The sequence below is a fragment of the Rhinatrema bivittatum genome, chromosome 7 (assembly GCF_901001135.1).
Source record: "Rhinatrema bivittatum chromosome 7, aRhiBiv1.1, whole genome shotgun sequence".
NCBI lineage: Eukaryota > Metazoa > Chordata > Amphibia > Gymnophiona > Rhinatrematidae > Rhinatrema > Rhinatrema bivittatum.
The window spans coordinates 103422791-103439541 of NC_042621.1; the positions used below are offsets into that span (position 1 = coordinate 103422791).

Sequence of the window (16751 nt, forward strand, 5' to 3'; positions counted from 1 at the left end):
GCCTCTGCGGTCCCTTCCCAGAGCACAAACAAAAAACACCTACCGTCCTACCACAAAAGTCCTATTCTCTTTTTTTTTTTTTTTTTTACAACACCTAATAAACTAGGCCCTCAACAGACTGTAGGATTTTGCACCCTCTCCACCTGCTAGGAGACAGAAGAATACTGCCAGACTGTAGGTGGCACCAGCCTATATGTAGGCGGAGTTTTTTGTTTATAAACTTCTGTCTCCATCTGCTAGAGGGGGGGCAAAACCCAGGAGTCTGGACTGATCCTGGTACGTACAGGGAATGATGTATTCTTTAGAAGAGAAAGGGAAATATGATACAAACATTCAGATATCTTGCAGGCTTCAACAAATACCAGACAATAACTTGTTCTATACAATGAAAAGCTCAAGGACAAAGCTGAAGGAAGCTGAAGCAAGAAAAAAAATTAACTGAGTGGATAGTAGACATCTGGAACAGATCTACAGTGGAACAGATGGGAACCAAAACTGTGGCAGATTAGAAACATGAATGGAATAGACACAAAGGCACTTTAGAGGTGGAGGGAGGGTGAAGGAGGAGACCTGTGACAGCACAAGAGGAAGGCACAAGAGGGCAGACTTAATGAACCAAGTGGTCCTTTTCTGACAACCCTTTCTATGTTTATATCTCTCTTCTCACCCCTTCATGTCTCCTTCTCCGGGACCTCCACCTCATTTCACTACCTCCCACTCTTCTATTGCCCTTCCCACTTCATCTCTCTCACCCTTCATTCCCCATATCTCTTCTTTCCCTTTCCTTGACTGTAAGATCTACTGAGCAGGGGCTGTTTCTTATAAGGTGAATTTTAAGACCTGCATGCGGAAGCACACGTGTGCACATTTGCCGGCTCGAGTACATGGATATGGCAATTTTATAACATATGCACGAATATGCACGCCTGTTATAAAATTGGCTATACGCGCATGCATGTTTGCACAATTTTACATTGACATGCGCATGTGCACGCAAATGCCACCACAATCACGTAAGTGGGGGGAGGGGGGAGGGATTTTAGTAAATATGAATGCCAACACAATTAACTGTTTCTCCAGTTCGCCCCAGTAAAGGAGAGAACTTCCTAAATCCCCTAGTTAACTTGCCTCCCTTTTACCCTACTAGCCCCAACCCTTAAAACCCTGCTAACTGGCCTAATTTTTTTGTTTCATGACTTACACACCATCCATAGCAGAAGTAAAATTACACGGATAGGCACGCGCTGGTGTGCGTAAATATTTACGCGTTGGTGTCATTCATAACAGACCCTATACTGCGGGAATTCGACTCCAATAAATCATAATGCCTAGTTCTGATCGGCTTAACAGCTGCCTTTGACATTGTTGACCATAATCTTCTATGCCACTAACTGAGAAACATAGGGATTGATGGAAAAGTACTAAAATGGTTCATCTCTTGCCTTCTGACAGATCTATCCAAGTAAAACTAGATAATCATCTATCCAACACATTCCAATGCACAACTGGTGTTCCGGAGGGTTCTGCGTTATCAGTAACCCTATTTAATATCTACATGCTGCCACTGTGCAAATTACTAACTGACCTTGGAATAAACTTCTTTCTATATGCAGATGATCTACAATTCTATATCCCTCTAACAAAATCATTTGAGAAAACAGCATCACTCATTTCTGGATATATGATCACCATATAAGAAAAACTTGCACAATTGAAACTATAAATGAACTAAAAAAAAAAAAACAGTTTGATTGAGCCAAAACCCTTCAAAATCTATTCCACCCGGAATTGATCTTGGAAACTGCAAACTAATTCTGGCAACTCAGGTAAGGGATCTTGGTGTCCAAGTCGACGAAAACTTAATTATGAAGACCCACATTAGCAAACTGATCAAATCTGGTTTCCACAAACTACGAATGCTGCGCCGACTGAAATCTCTACTAAGCACAGCTGACCTCAGAACCATTTTACAATCTCTAAGAACATAAGAACATAAGAAAATGCCATACTGGGTCAGACCAAGGGTCCATCAAGCCCAGCATCCTGTTTCCAACAGTGGCCAATCCAGGCCATAAGAACCTGGCAAGTACCCAAAAACTAAGTCTATTCCATGTAACCATTGCTAATGGCAGTGGCTATTCTCTAAGTGAACTTAATAGCAGGTAATATGCTCAGATTACTGCAATTCTCTATTTCTAGGCCTTCTGGCTAGTCACCTTAAACCACTCCAACTACTGCAAAATACTGCAGTCAGACTACTAACCAGAAAAAGAAAATTCGACCACATCACCCCAACCCTGATAGCATTACACTGGCTACCTGTACAGTCGAGAATAATATACAAAGAGCGGACAATAATATACAACAACATAAATCCAAACAAACAAGCGCTAAGATCTCAGAACAAGGGCCTGCTAGAAATCCCGACCATTAAAAATCATCATCTAACACAAACAAGAGACAGCGCAATATCATTTGCAGGCCCAATGCTATGGAACTCAATGCCAGAGAATCTTCAAATAATAAATGACGTTAAGAAATGTAAGAAAGAACTGAAAACTTGGCTCTTCAATAATGCCTACTCTCTGACTGATATAACTAATTCCCCCTCACTCTGATAACCAACTATGTTCTGCATATTACCCCATTCTCTCATCCCCCCCTATAACAAATACAAATGCATCCTATATGTCTGTCTTTGAAGTACACCCTTAGATTTGGAATGTTAACCTGTATGTATGCCTGCCTTTGTAACTCACCCTTTGTCTGTGAGTATTAAACCTGTACACCATTGTGATCTAGTGATTCTCACTTGGAATGATGGTATATAAAACACTCAAATAATAAATAAGTATTTCCTAGGAGATACATGCATACCCGGGCACCTCAAACTCCACGCAGCACATACTAGGCAAATACACACGCATATCTCTCGGCTTTGGCATGTGTAGGGCTTTCAAAAGTCGCCCGTATGTGTTTTTGTACAGTGCTGTGTCTTTTGAGTAGTGCTATAGAAGTGATAAGCAGCAGCAGTAGCAGCAGCAGTTCCTTTCTTCTCTTGCTGTTTCACGTGTTAGAGACGTGCTCTAGGATCTGAGACACCTTTTACGCTACCTGAGTTTGGTGTTGATTTGTAAGGCTTTGGCCAGCATCTTAGCTCCTGTATCTCCCATCGCATTGCCACTGATATCGATTTTGGTGAGGCTGGTGTTACTGCCAAGGGCATTGAGGAGAACAGTGGTTCCTGATTTCAGTCGTGATTCAGATACTGAGAGTGACTGAAGAGGCTAAAAAAAAAAAAAAAATCACATTACTCAATTGTAAAACGAGTTTTCTTACAGTAAGTTTTCTCCAGATGTCCACCACCGTCTGTGTGTGTTGCTTACATCACATGTGCCAGGGGAGTTAATGACATAAAATGACTAAGCTGTTAGGTGTGCACTTGGTGCTATAGCTGCTGTCTATTGCACATGTGTGTATTTTCCTTTTCAGTTTCATAGGTACAGACCACCTGTCAAGCCGCCCAACTGTACTGAATGGCCCACAGCATACGATGAAAACAGAGGGAAGGCCAGCAATGGATTGGTGGAAAAATAAAATGGCCCTTTGGAAAATTAGCATTATAAGTAATTAATATTTTTTCAATAGAAATTTGTTTCCAAAGAACCTCCAATGTTTCAATATTATTACACCAAAATGCCTTTGCGATAGAAGGATATTTAGGATAACATTATCCTGCGAGTCAATTACAGACCAAAATGTATATAAAAGGTGTGGATGGAGCACCAAATGAGTGACAAGATGTTTTATATGGGGATAAATTGGGAGATAATTTGCCTTCATTGGTTGCCTGTTGAAAAGATGGCACAATTTAAGTTAATGTTCATGATGTATAGTGCACTGCCGTCCGTTGGCTTGTTTATGTCTGTGACATTCAGTTTACAGTGGTACAGGTGAACACACTACAGTACATTAATAAATTATTAAGACATCAAAAGCCCAGTAGCCACTAATTCCAATTCCATCATGCTACTATGAGAAAAGGTGAAAAGAGGGAAAGGCAGCAGGAATGGCAGGAGATGAAGACTGGGTGTTCCTGCAGATACAATGTTATAATGTTCCTGCAGATACAATGTTATAATGTTTTAATGTAAAATAGTTTGACCTCTAGTCATACTATTCCATTTGTTTTGATGTGAACCGATGTGATGTATGCCAATGAATGTTGGTATATAAAAGCAATAAATAAATAAATAATACAGTCAAGCCTGGCATAAGCACAAGAAGTATCAGTGAGAAAAAAATGGGATTTCTACCCCTAATAATCCATACAAGGAGGAAAGACCTAAAAGTTCAACAATGTCCTTAAAGTCTGAATGCAAGATTTTATTGCATAAAAGCAAGCAAGAGAAAGTTCAGTTGTCAGCATGGAACCAAATAGGATTATATCAATAAATTCACAGTCCCCCGAAACAGGCCGTGTTTCAAAGAGATTGCATCAGGAGGGAACCCACAAGTTGTTAGAAAAACATCTAAGCAAAAGGTATTGACATATTGAAGTTGTTGAGTCCCCAATCAGGTAGAGAGAGAAATACCATGAAACTTTTTTAAATGCTTAAAGAAGATTGTTTAGATCAAACAACCTTTCTCAATGGACTTATCGGGGAAATAACAACTCAAACTATCGAGCAAACAAAGACGACGTTGACTCAAAATTTTCAGTATGTGAATTTATTGATATAATCTATTTGGTTCGATGCTGACAACTGAACTTTCTCTTCCTTGCCTGTACACAAAAAAATCTTGCATTCAAACTTTAAGGACATTGTTGAACTTTTAGGTCCTTCCTTCTTGTAGTGATTATCCATATCTGATGGTCGGACTCTTTGATTGTTTTGCTCATTCCTACCCCTAAGCCATAAAGAGATTTTTTTTTTTTTGGAGTAGGCAACCAGGAATGGCAAGCTCAAGCCATAAGAAGCTAAAGTAAGGAGAACATGTGCCACCACGGCCTTCTCCTCTCTTTTGCTTTAGAGCAGAAGCAAAAGGTAGCAGAGTCGTCAGAGGCTGGCGTGAGCAATGCAGGAGCAGGGGCATGGGCAGCAGAAGTACAGCAACCCAAAACAAACAGCTCCATATTCTTCCCTGATTATTTATTGTAAGGCAATCAAGACGGTATTTTCTAAAACTGATTCAGATAGAGAAGCATGTCCTAGATTTCCTGGATCAGAGGATATGTAACATGTAATAGATGAAGAGAATGTGTGGCTTCTAATCAGCAGTATCTTATCCTCCAGATAGGAGGTGGAAGGCACTGCATGGGCTGGGCGCTCATTATTTACAAGACAGGATTAAATGTTATGTACCTAATCGAAATCTGCGTTCTCTCCTTTAGGAAGAAGGTGAAGGCATGGCTTTTCCCTTTGGTCACTTTTTGATAGTACAGACCAAAATAGATAAGAAGGTGGTTTTTGGGTCAAGTAAGTTGTGGTGGGGTTTGTTATAAAGGGGGGGTTATCATTTATGACTGTGAATGGCTTTAAATAGAGTGTAATTTTATTTTATATTCGTGAATAACTCTGGCCAGATCTGCTATCTGATGTGCGGCATAAAAATGAATAAATAAATATATGCCTATGTAACCCTATAGTGCGCTCAGGCTAGCGCACTGGGTAATACTCTGTTGGAAGCGCATTTTGGATGCGCTAAAATAACCCCGATGCAGGGGACTAGTGCGTCCAAAACGCGCGTCCAATCGTGCACATAGCTAATGGAGCTCATCACATGCAAATTATATATAGATGAGGCTATTAGTTATTACCCCGCAATGCCAAAAATTGCCGCGCAGTCAAGGCACCCATTTTAACATGGCAGATTTAACGCTGCCCAGGAGCTGGTGTTAAAGCATGGCGCGCTCAAGAGCTCACCACAAAAAACAAAAGATCCTGCTTTCTGTGATTCCTCCTATTAGTATCATCACGATACTAAGTAGCAAGAATCACAGAAAGCAGAATCGTACCACGTTCAAGGGCTCAACCAAAAAATAATCCTGCTTTCTGCGGTTCCTCATAGGGGGAACCACAGAAAGCAGCATCCCCAAGGTCTGGCCCACTTGGAATCCCTGCCGGCAGCAAGTGAATGAGTGAATAATTAATATTACGTGCTGGGTACTCCTTTACTTACTGCTGATTGGTCCATTCAATGTCACATGAGTGAAAGGACCAATCCCCTTTTCAGAAGGCTGCCCTAACAAGTGTCTGTGAAAAGGATCAATCGGGAACAGCCGTCCCAGGCTGCTGTGGGCGCACAGCCACGTCTCCTGGGTGCCTGATGCAGAGCACTAGGGACGCACAAATTACCCATTGCGCATGCCTTTTAGCGCAGCAGCTCATTTTCCTATTGCATCAAGTGCCCTGGAGAGGTGGATGTGCGCAAATTTAAAAAAACCGTGTGATATTAGGGAATGTGAATCATTTTTCAACGATTAAAATTATCGTCCGATAATGTTTATATCGTCTTAAATCGTTATAGAACACGATACAATAGAAATTCTAACGATTTATCGTTAAAAATCGTTAAATCGTGTTAGTGCGCACTAACTCGAGTTAGTGCGCACTAACTCCCCGTTAGTGCGCACTAACTCGATTTAGTGCGCACTAACTGAAAATGATACAAATAAACACTTTCCAGGTCACTGAAGGTCAGTTAGGAATGAATATGTGTTCCTATTGGCTGGCTGCCCTCTTATCTATTGATGTTACCAAGGTTACCACTGAGGTGATGGTTGGGGGGATGGGAAATGGAACTGGAAACTAACGAACACCAACAGAAAATGAAACAAAGTGTTCACACTTCCCAGGTCAGTAAAGGTCACTTAGGAATGAATATGTATGTATGTATTCCTATTGGCTGGCTGTGCTCTTATCTATTGATGTTACCAAGGCTAATACTGAGGTAATGGTTGGGGGGATGTGAAATGGAAACAGTTGGAAGCTTGACAAAAAAAGTAATGTAATGATCAGCACTCACGTGACTAGAACTTGTTTGTTTATTATTTTTGTCAGCAGGCACCTGAAATGCTAGTGCATGTTGAATTTGCCAATCACTGTGCATTTTAGAAAGGTGGTCCTGGCTGGAACTGTACACAGTTCAAATATATGTAATTGATTGTTGGTAAGTGTATTTTTTAAGTAGCCACACTGGCACCAGTATGTTTACTTTTCCTCCTACTTAACTCACTAGCTCAGCTTTGTAAGAAGGGCTTCTCTGCTTGTGTGTTGTTTTTGTTTGGTGTGAGGAGAGCAGAAACATCAGATCTTTATTCAATCTACTACAGTCATCTCTTACAGTGCCCTATCCCTATTAATACCAGGAGTGTTGTGATCTTCCTGCACACAGTGCCCTAACCCTGATACCAGTCTGAGACAGCTCCCTCCCTGCATTACTAGTGAGAGGCTGGCTTCACAGACAGGGGGGGAGCTGCCTGACCCTCACTCCTGACTTCCCCCATGTCCCAGCTAGTGAATGGGGTGTGGGTGAGGGGGGGGGGGGAGGATGGTGAAGTCTGAGACAGCTCCCTCCCTGCATTACTAGTGAGAGGCTGGCTTCACAGACAGGGGGGAGCTGCCTGACCCTCACTCCTGACTTCCCCCATGTCCCAGCTAGTGAATGGTGTGTGGGTGAGGGGGGGGGGAGGATGGTGAAGTCTGAGACAGCTCCCTCCCTGCATTACTAGTGAGAGGCTGGCTTCACAGACAGGGGGGAGCTGCCTGACCCTCACTCCTGACTTCCCCCATGTCCCAGCTAGTGAATGGTGTGTGGGTGAGGGGGGGGGGAGGATGGTGAAGTCTGAGACAGCTCCCTCCCTGCATTACTAGTGAGAGGCTGGCTTCACAGACAGGGGGGAGCTGCCTGACCCTCACTCCTGACTTCCCCCATGTCCCAGCTAGTGAATGGTGTGTGGGTGAGGGGGGGGGGGAGGATGGTGAAGTCTGAGACAGCTCCCTCCCTGCATTACTAGTGAGAGGCTGGCTTCACAGACAGGGGGGAGCTGCCTGACCCTCACTCCTGACTTCCCCCATGTCCCAGCTAGTGAATGGTGTGTGGGTGAGGGGGGGGGGAGGATGGTGAAGTCTGAGACAGCTCCCTCCCTGCATTACTAGTGAGAGGCTGGCTTCACAGACAGGGGGGAGCTGCCTGACCCTCACTCCTGACTTCCCCCATGTCCCAGCTAGTGAATGGTGTGTGGGGTGAGGGGGGGGGGGGAGGATGGTGAAGTCTGAGACAGCTCCCTCCCTGCATTACTAGTGAGAGGCTGGCTTCACAGACAGGGGGGAGCTGCCTGACCCTCACTCCTGACTTCCCCCATGTCCCAGCTAGTGAATGGTGTGTGGGTGAGGGGGGGGGGAGGATGGTGAAGTCTGAGACAGCTCCCTCCCTGCATTACTAGTGAGAGGCTGGCTTCACAGACAGGGGGGAGCTGCCTGACCCTCACTCCTGACTTCCCCCATGTCCCAGCTAGTGAATGGTGTGTGGGTGAGGGGGGGGGGGGAGGATGGTGAAGTCTGAGACAGCTCCCTCCCTGCATTACTAGTGAGAGGCTGGCTTCACAGACAGGGGGGAGCTGCCTGACCCTCACTCCTGACTTCCCCCATGTCCCAGCTAGTGAATGGTGTGTGGGTGAGGGGGGGGGGAGGATGGTGAAGTCTGAGACAGCTCCCTCCCTGCATTACTAGTGAGAGGCTGGCTTCACAGACAGGGGGGGAGCTGCCTGACCCTCACTCCTCCGGGGTATTGTGATCTTCCTGCACACAGTGCCCTATCCCTGATACCAGGGGTGTTGTGATCTTCCTGCATGCAGTGCCCTATCCCTATTAATACCAGGAGTGTTGTGATCTTCCTGCATGCAGTGCCCTATCCCTATTAATACCAGGAGTGTTGTGATCTTCCTGCATGCAGTGCCCTATCCCTGATACCGGGATGTGTGCAAGAAGATCACAACACCCCCGGTATCAGGAATAGGGCACTGTGTGCAGGAAGATCACAACACCCCCGGTATCAGGAATAGGGCACTGTGTGCAGGAAGATCACAACACCCCCAGTATCAGGAATAGGGCACTGTGTGCAGGAAGATCACAACACCCCTGGTATTAGGGATAGGGCACTGTGTGCAGGAAGATCACAACACTCCTGGTATTAATAGGGATAGGGCACTGTGTGCAGGAAGATCACAATACCCCTGGTATCAGGGTTAGGGCACAAGTTCTAGTCACATTGACTGATCACATTACTTGTTTTGTCAAGCTACCAACTGTTTCCATTTCCCATCCCCCATATACTGTCAGTAGGAAACTTGGTAACATGAATAAATAAGAGGGCAGCCAATAGGAATACATATTCATTCCTAAACTGACCTTAACTGACCTGAAAAGTGTCAAATTGTATCATTTTCAGTTAGTGCGCACTAACTCGAGTTAGTGCGCACTAATCGGAAAAAACGATTTTTAACGATTTTTTAACTAAAAAATCGTGCCTAAGACGATTTTCTTGCCCTGCCACACGATTTCTATCGTTAAGACGATATGGAAAACGATTCACATCCCTATGTGATATTGCATCTGCTTGATAGAGCATTTTAATTAGGATAGCATATCGGTTTGTTTATTACATAAGGCTGTGACTGGTCAAAGATTACCGGACAACTTTGTCCGGTTAACTTTATCCGAACATTAGGCCTGAACATGGCTGGGTTGACTATCTGGTCCAGGAATGCCTTCAGCGCTGCCTTGTTTTATCCAGGAAAACTGTGTGCGGACTACAGTTTTCCTCCACAAAATTTAGCCAGTCAGTGGGAGGGGAGGAAGTTTAGTGAAGATTTGCCTGGCTGATTCCCAAAGCTAGTTGAGTACAGACTTCCAGCTGCTGGGGGAAGGCTATGTGCTGGCCTGATAACTTTTTCTACGGTGCAGCACACTATTTTGTAACATGGCCAGCACTATTCCACAGCAGATACACCAGAAGGGGCTTCCAATGGGATATTTCAGGTTTGTTACCAGTCATTTGCCATTTCCATTTATTTGTACAGGGTTGCAGACAGAGGTATTCATTCTCATGGGCCCTAACAGCTGATGCTGTCACTACTTACACAGTCCTCATCTTGGACAATCTGGACAATACGGTGCAAGACATCAGCCAAAGAGGCCCTGTAGAAGAAAACCAGACACTTCTTTTACATTTGTAAGTTATATCACTTAGCAAATTATTACAATATGTTTCATAATATTTTTACATCACAAGAGGTAGTTTTGAAAAGGTTCTGCATGTGCAAATGTGCTTTTGAATATTTCTTTTAAGTGTGTAACTCCTTTGAAAATACACTCCATAGGGCTGAATTGCCAAAATGTTTTACACATGTAAAAATTGGCTTTTGAAAATTGCTACGATATATGCTACTTTTATGAGTGTAACTCCTTTGAAAATGATCTCCTTTGTGTTAGGTTTGTTTTGTTTTTTTGCCTTTAACTTTTCCATTTCCTGTTGGTTTTAGAAAAGCTGTTTATGGAACAAAATGTTTACTTGCCAGAGTGCTCCCAAGAAAACTGGATGCTTTAGATGTTGCAATATATTTTATTGGATTTGTATTTTAGCTGTTAGGTATCTTTATAAGTGTCTCTGCCGCAGTGACAGAGAAGGCAGATTTTATACCAAAGCAATATAACATAAAAATGAAGGGTTTTGTAGGTATAAAACCTGCTTTACCTGTTACTACAATAGAAGAGCCATGTCCTATCTCCTCCAGCATTAATCTCCTGCACCTATGTTATACTGGGGACTTTTTGAAGTTAAAGTAAATATAAGAAAGAAGAAAAAAGTGAATGGTCTGAGGACAGTAACTAAACACACATGGCTTTCCTGAAATTTGGGCAGTTGGCCACCAGGCGGGGCTTTAGAGACGCCATTAGACACTCGAGAGGTGCTGCCACACTTGGACAAAGCTTGCTAGGGAGTATATCTATCCCTTACTTGTGGATTTTAGTCCCAAGGGCACACAAACAAATTTATTTTTCTTCGGGACTGCTCCAGCTAGCATTTTACTCTCATGCTTAACTTTTTTATCTTGGGGGATTCTTTATATGGGGGGGGGGGGGGGGGGGGAGCTCTCACTAATGGCCCGGACCATGGTGCCTTGCTTTCAGTGCATGTAGATAGCAGGTGCATCCCATGGGATGAGATGCTGGGACATATCAGACAAGACCAGGCTCTGGGTGTTAAAATAAAGTTTACAGATTTGATAATAGATAAAGCCCATTTGTCCATAATACTGAAGCTACATGTTAGTGCTGGTGCATGTGTAGCGGATTCCCCCTGCTGTTGTCTGATTTCCAGGGGGAGGAGGAGGAGAAGGAGGGAAGCCCTTGCCCCAAATCCTCTGCCTAAGGGCGCCAGCCTCTTAAATCTGACCCTGCCCCTCCCCCCACTAAACCAAATAAATGTGCATAAAAACATTTTTAAGCCCCCCCCCCCCCAATGACCTGGGGCTTTTCTCCACTCCTGGGCCCTCCCCCCTCCCTTAGCATCTTACCTGGACTCTAGCATCCAAGGGGGCAGGTGCAATCCCAAGTTCCCCCTGCCCCACTGGTGATGGGGTAGAAGCAACTGGGCATCGCTTCTGTCTCCTTTGGACCTCGGGAATGTTGACCGAGGTTCTGAGGAGGGCTTTATTTTTTTTTTTTAAGTTTTGCAGCATGCCCAGTCAGTGGGGCTGGCAACCAGTTTGGGGTGCATGCTGTCACTAAATGAAACAAAATAAAATGTAAAACGACATAAAAAAAAAGAAAAAAAAATTCCAGCGTACGCACCCCTAGTTTCTATTGCTTATGAAGGCTACATGCCTAAATTTAGGATCAAAGAGGTCCACATTCAGCTCCACAGAGCCAGATAAGTTCAGATTTATCTAGCTAAGTGGTGGTGTTTTAATTTTTCTCTGCATTTAGCAGCCACCCCCTTAGCTGGATAACTTTTCATCCAGCTAAATAGTTAGCTGGCTAAGTGGGAGGGAACAGATAAGTGGAGATATTCAGACTTATCCAGTTAAGTTAGCCAGATAAATTAGTCTTGCTATGGAGCAGGTCTAAAGCTAGCTGGAGATATCCAGACAAGGTAGCTGAATATGTTTATCTGGCAGCCGGATATAGACCTCCTAGTTACACCAGGAGTGGGTGGCTGCAGTGGCAGAGTTAAGACAGGGGGAAAAAGTTAAGTTAGGGTTTAGCACTGACTGTATTGATTTTAGATGTTATATTCCACTTTGAGGCTCTTCAAAGTAAATTACATTCAGGTACTGTAGGTATTGCTCTATCCCCAGAGGGCTTACAATCTAAGGGCCGGATTTTCAAAAGGTTACGCACGTAAATCCAGGCCCGGCGTAAATCCAGGCCCGGCGACGCGTAAATCCAGGCCCGGCGACGCGCATAAAGCCCCGGGACGCGTGTAAGTCCCGGGGCTTGCAAAAAGGGGAGGGGCGGGGCAGGGGCAGAGGCTACTGGCACAGCTGCTGTGCCGGGGATCGCGCGCCGGCAGTTGGCTGGCGCGCAAAAGGTAAGACAAAGGTCAGGAGGGGGGTTAGAGTAGGGCTGGGGAGGGGATGGTTAGGGGAAGGGGTGGGAAGGTCAGGCTAGGGGGAACGGGGAAGGCAGCGCGGCTCGGCATGTACAAGGTGCACAATTGTGCACCCCCTTGCGCGCGCCGGCCCCCGATTTTATAACATGCGCGCATGTTATAAAATCGGGCATACACGTGTGCGCGCCGGGTAGCGAGCGCACATGTACGCCGCACGCGCTCCTTTTAAAATCTACCCCTAATTTTGTACCTGAGGCGATGGAGGGTAAAGTGATTTGCCCAAGGAGCAGCAGTGGGATTTGAACCCTGATCTCCAGCCCACTGTTCTAACCACTAGGCTACTCCTCCACTCTGATGTTCAGCACTAGGCTTAGGAGCATGAATAGCAGATCTAAATTTAAGAGCTGTCACTTGGGAATAGTTGATTTTCAAGATTTGCCTGTAAGGTTTCACAGAGAATGATTGTCTGAGTTATGTCTCTCACCATGTCCTTGTCACAAGTCAGTGATGAGATATGCAGAATCCACAGATTCATAAGGATCTGATAGGAGCCGCGATTTGAACACTTCTGCTACGATCCCTTGCATTGTTCTAAGCCCGTCATCTCGTTTCACACAAGCCACATGAGCTGGGATATGAACCAGTGGCTTAGAGGTGAAAGGTCTGTAATACTATGGCCATTGCCCTAAGCCATTCAGTGCCCTACACTGACTAAGGAATGTATTCTGGGTGACATCCACAAAAGTATGTCCCTTCTACTGAGCAGGCACACTGCTTTAATAAAATGGGCTTCGTTCTTAGGTATTGGATAGCTGTGTCAGGTTCTTTGCAGAATGCTGTCCAGTTTTCTTTTCTAAACCTGACATAATGTACAGCTGCATTTACCACTACTCCAACAGAATAGTATTGTGATGGTCATACTGGACCCAGCATAAGCTCTCTGTATGTATACTTCTAACAGAACCAAGATGAGGATTGCATACATGTTTTCAGTGGCTACTGCTTGAGGAACCAAGCAGCTGTGAGTTGTGATTCAAGCTCAGCTGATGCATCTCTATATGGTACCACCATTCTTTGCACGGCAGTGGCGAGCTTCTCCTCAGCTCTATTGCACTGATGAAACGGAAGTGTATTTCTGGTTCTTTGTGGAAAGATAAAATGGGGAGTGTACCTTTTCTGTTCAGTCTTGCATGTGGGCATAACACTCAACAAATGGTAGCCTCTCAGTGACTACTATCCTTCCTGCAATTCAGGGCAGTCTGCACAGAGTGTGGCACTGGAGTTTTGCACCAAGCTTCATGAACAAATCTTATTTAGCCAGCAGACAATTCTTTAGTATTAATACATCAAATTGCTCAGTTCTGACCCCAAGGAAAGTCCGTGACACCCTGAACTAGATGCACGTTGTGTCCACTGGTATCTTTTGGACCGGTGGTGTCAAGGACTCAGGGTGTATATGGCTGACAGAGGCTACCATAATAATATACCTCCTGCCCTCTTTCCACCTCCTCACCTCAGCACCCATGGGGGAGAGGGACCTGGCTCTCCAGAAAAGCTCCACTCTGTCAATATTATTTAAAATTATGAGATACCACCCAGTTTGCAATGGACTAGCATTTACCAGTTCTCTAAAAGATTCTATCTGCCATGATTAATGTTAACAGAGTTGTGTTAATACGAGACTATTTCATGCATATATGACAATATTTCTAGGCATAATACATACAGAATCAAACACACTTAATGCCTTTGCCGTATCTGTCCATCTACACATAGATGTCAGGGGTGTATATGTACAGATGGGCAGATAAAGCAAAAGGCAGGCTGGGGAGGTTGCACTGAGGCTACTGTAAGGCTGGGCCAGGCGAGGCTGGAAGCAAGGCCAGTAGCCAATAAGAAACCTGGGTCCAGCCTCCTGAGCATCCTACCACCATCTTCTCCCACTATCACCAGTTGAGATTTCCTGGGCTGCACAGGTCTGCAGAACCCAGCTGGACTCAGTTTGTTGGTGCAGGAGCTTGGGCAGTAGAGAGAGGGCAAAGGCAGCTTGGCTTAGGGGCCATGAGTCTCTAATGTACTATGTACCATTTCCACCAGATGCACTATACCACCCCACTCTGATTTGCACTGCTTGTTATGCTGCACTGTACTGCATTATTTGACTGCACCATATTGCACTGATCTGCTACACTGTGCTGCGCTGCTCTCCGTTACACGGTATTGCACTGTATTTTGGCCCTGATTTGTTCTACCTACCGTCTTCTTGTAACATTTTTTCTACCCGTGTACCCAGCCTACGACCTCTCCCCTACCTTCCTCCACATACCCCCCTCTCCAAGTCCACTACAACTCTGCCCACATTTTATCTCGACCCCCTCAGGCCTTCCTCCAGTCAACACCCCCCACCATGCCCCCTCACGCTCAGCCCGCTCCTACCACATTTGCCATCCCCTGTATTCACCATCTCTCACGCAGACAACCACCCACCTTTCCGTACAACCCCCCAACCCAGCACAAATCCCTCATCCCCATATTAGCCTCCCCCCTAACTCAACTACTCGGCCTCGCTACTCTATCCCTCATGTTATTCAATGCCCACTCCCTCATCAAAAAAACTCATATCCTTGAGGACCTCATTCATGACCACAAACCAGACATCTGTGCAGTCACTGAGACCTGGCTTAAGTGCACTGACACTGTCATCCTTAACCAACTCCCTACCTCCTCCCATGATATCTTCTCCATCCCCAGACCCAAAAAGAAAGGGGGAGGTATCCTCCTCATCTCAAAAAAACCCTCAAACTTAAGCCCCTGAGTATCAACCCTCCCTCCAAATTGGAAGCTGGGATTTTCAAATCCTCGGATCTCCAAATCTGCCTCATCTACGCCCCCCCTGGCCTCCTTGAACAAAACCCCTCCCCTCTCATTGAACTTATCTCCAGTAACAAACTGTGACAAGCCTGCCATTCTACTAGGAGACTTTAATCTCCACGTAGACGCTACCCCTCTTTCACCCTCCTGCAAAACCATCCTCACTGCCCTCCAAGCACTAGGTTTCACCCAAACTATCCCCACCCCCACACACAAAATGGGACACACTTTAGACCTCATCTTCACCAACTCATGCATCCAGTCCCCCTCTCCACCATCCTGCACCCCGGTTCCATGGTCTGACCACACCCTCATCGAGACCCACCTCACCATAGGCACATCTAATCCCTGTAACTACCATCATAACAACACCTCCTTCTCTTACCGCAAAACATGTACCACCGAGGAGCTTTCCACAGCCCTCTCCGAATCCCTGATCAACCTTGACCTTTCCTCTCCTGACACTGCTCTCACCTCCTGGGTCAGCACCACCCAAGACATAGCCAACAAACTCTGCCCCCTCATCACCCGCCAACAACGCGCCTCTCCAACCAACAACAAACCTTGGTACACCTCCAAACTACACAACTTGAAACACGACCTTAGACTCAAAGAAAGAGCATGGCGTAAAGACCCCACCCCTCAGCACTCCACCTCCTACAAAACCCAATTACACGCATACCGCTTAGCCATACAAAATACCAAACGCGACTACTACTCTGCCAAAATCCACCAATACACTTTCAACCCTAAAGCCCTCTTCTCTTATGTAGCAGCACTCACCAACCCCCCCCCCCCCCCCAACACAGCTGAAGAAGAAGCAAACACAAAATGTGAAGATCTTGCCCACTTCTTTCACAACAAAATATCCAACATACTCCTCCGTTTCCCCCCCACAGCCTCCCAAATTCCCCACCCTCCCATCACCCACCATAACTCCGCTTCTCTTGACACCTTAGAACTCACCACTCCCAAGGAAATTGAGACTATCCTTAAAAAATCTAAACCCGCATCCCATCCTTCCGATACTATACCCACCAAAAACCTCATCTCCATCCCCAATACCATTGCTGCACCCCTAGCCAACCTAATCAACTGCTCCCTCTCCTCAGGCTCCATCCCTGACCCCCTTAAGCATGCCATAGTCAAACCCCTCCTCAAGAAGCCCTCTTTGGACCCCAAAGACCCAACTAACTACCGCCCCATCTCCAATCTCCCTTTCATCTCTAAGATCATGGAGAAGGTAGTCAATACACAGCTCA

The 16751-nt window shown here is 45.4% G+C and overlaps 1 protein-coding gene across 1 annotated transcript in view; it reads right to left on the reverse strand.

The window, feature by feature from the left end:
- CARMIL2 (capping protein regulator and myosin 1 linker 2) overlaps positions 1 to 16751 on the reverse strand; it is a 435549-nt gene that overhangs the window by 387588 nt on the left and 31210 nt on the right. The window contains exons 5-6 of the mRNA XM_029608841.1: positions 10145 to 10202; positions 3115 to 3287 (exon numbers count right to left, since the gene is read on the reverse strand). Of these exons, the coding sequence (XP_029464701.1) occupies positions 3115 to 3287; positions 10145 to 10202 (231 nt within the window). The remainder of the gene's footprint in view (positions 1 to 3114; positions 3288 to 10144; positions 10203 to 16751) is intronic.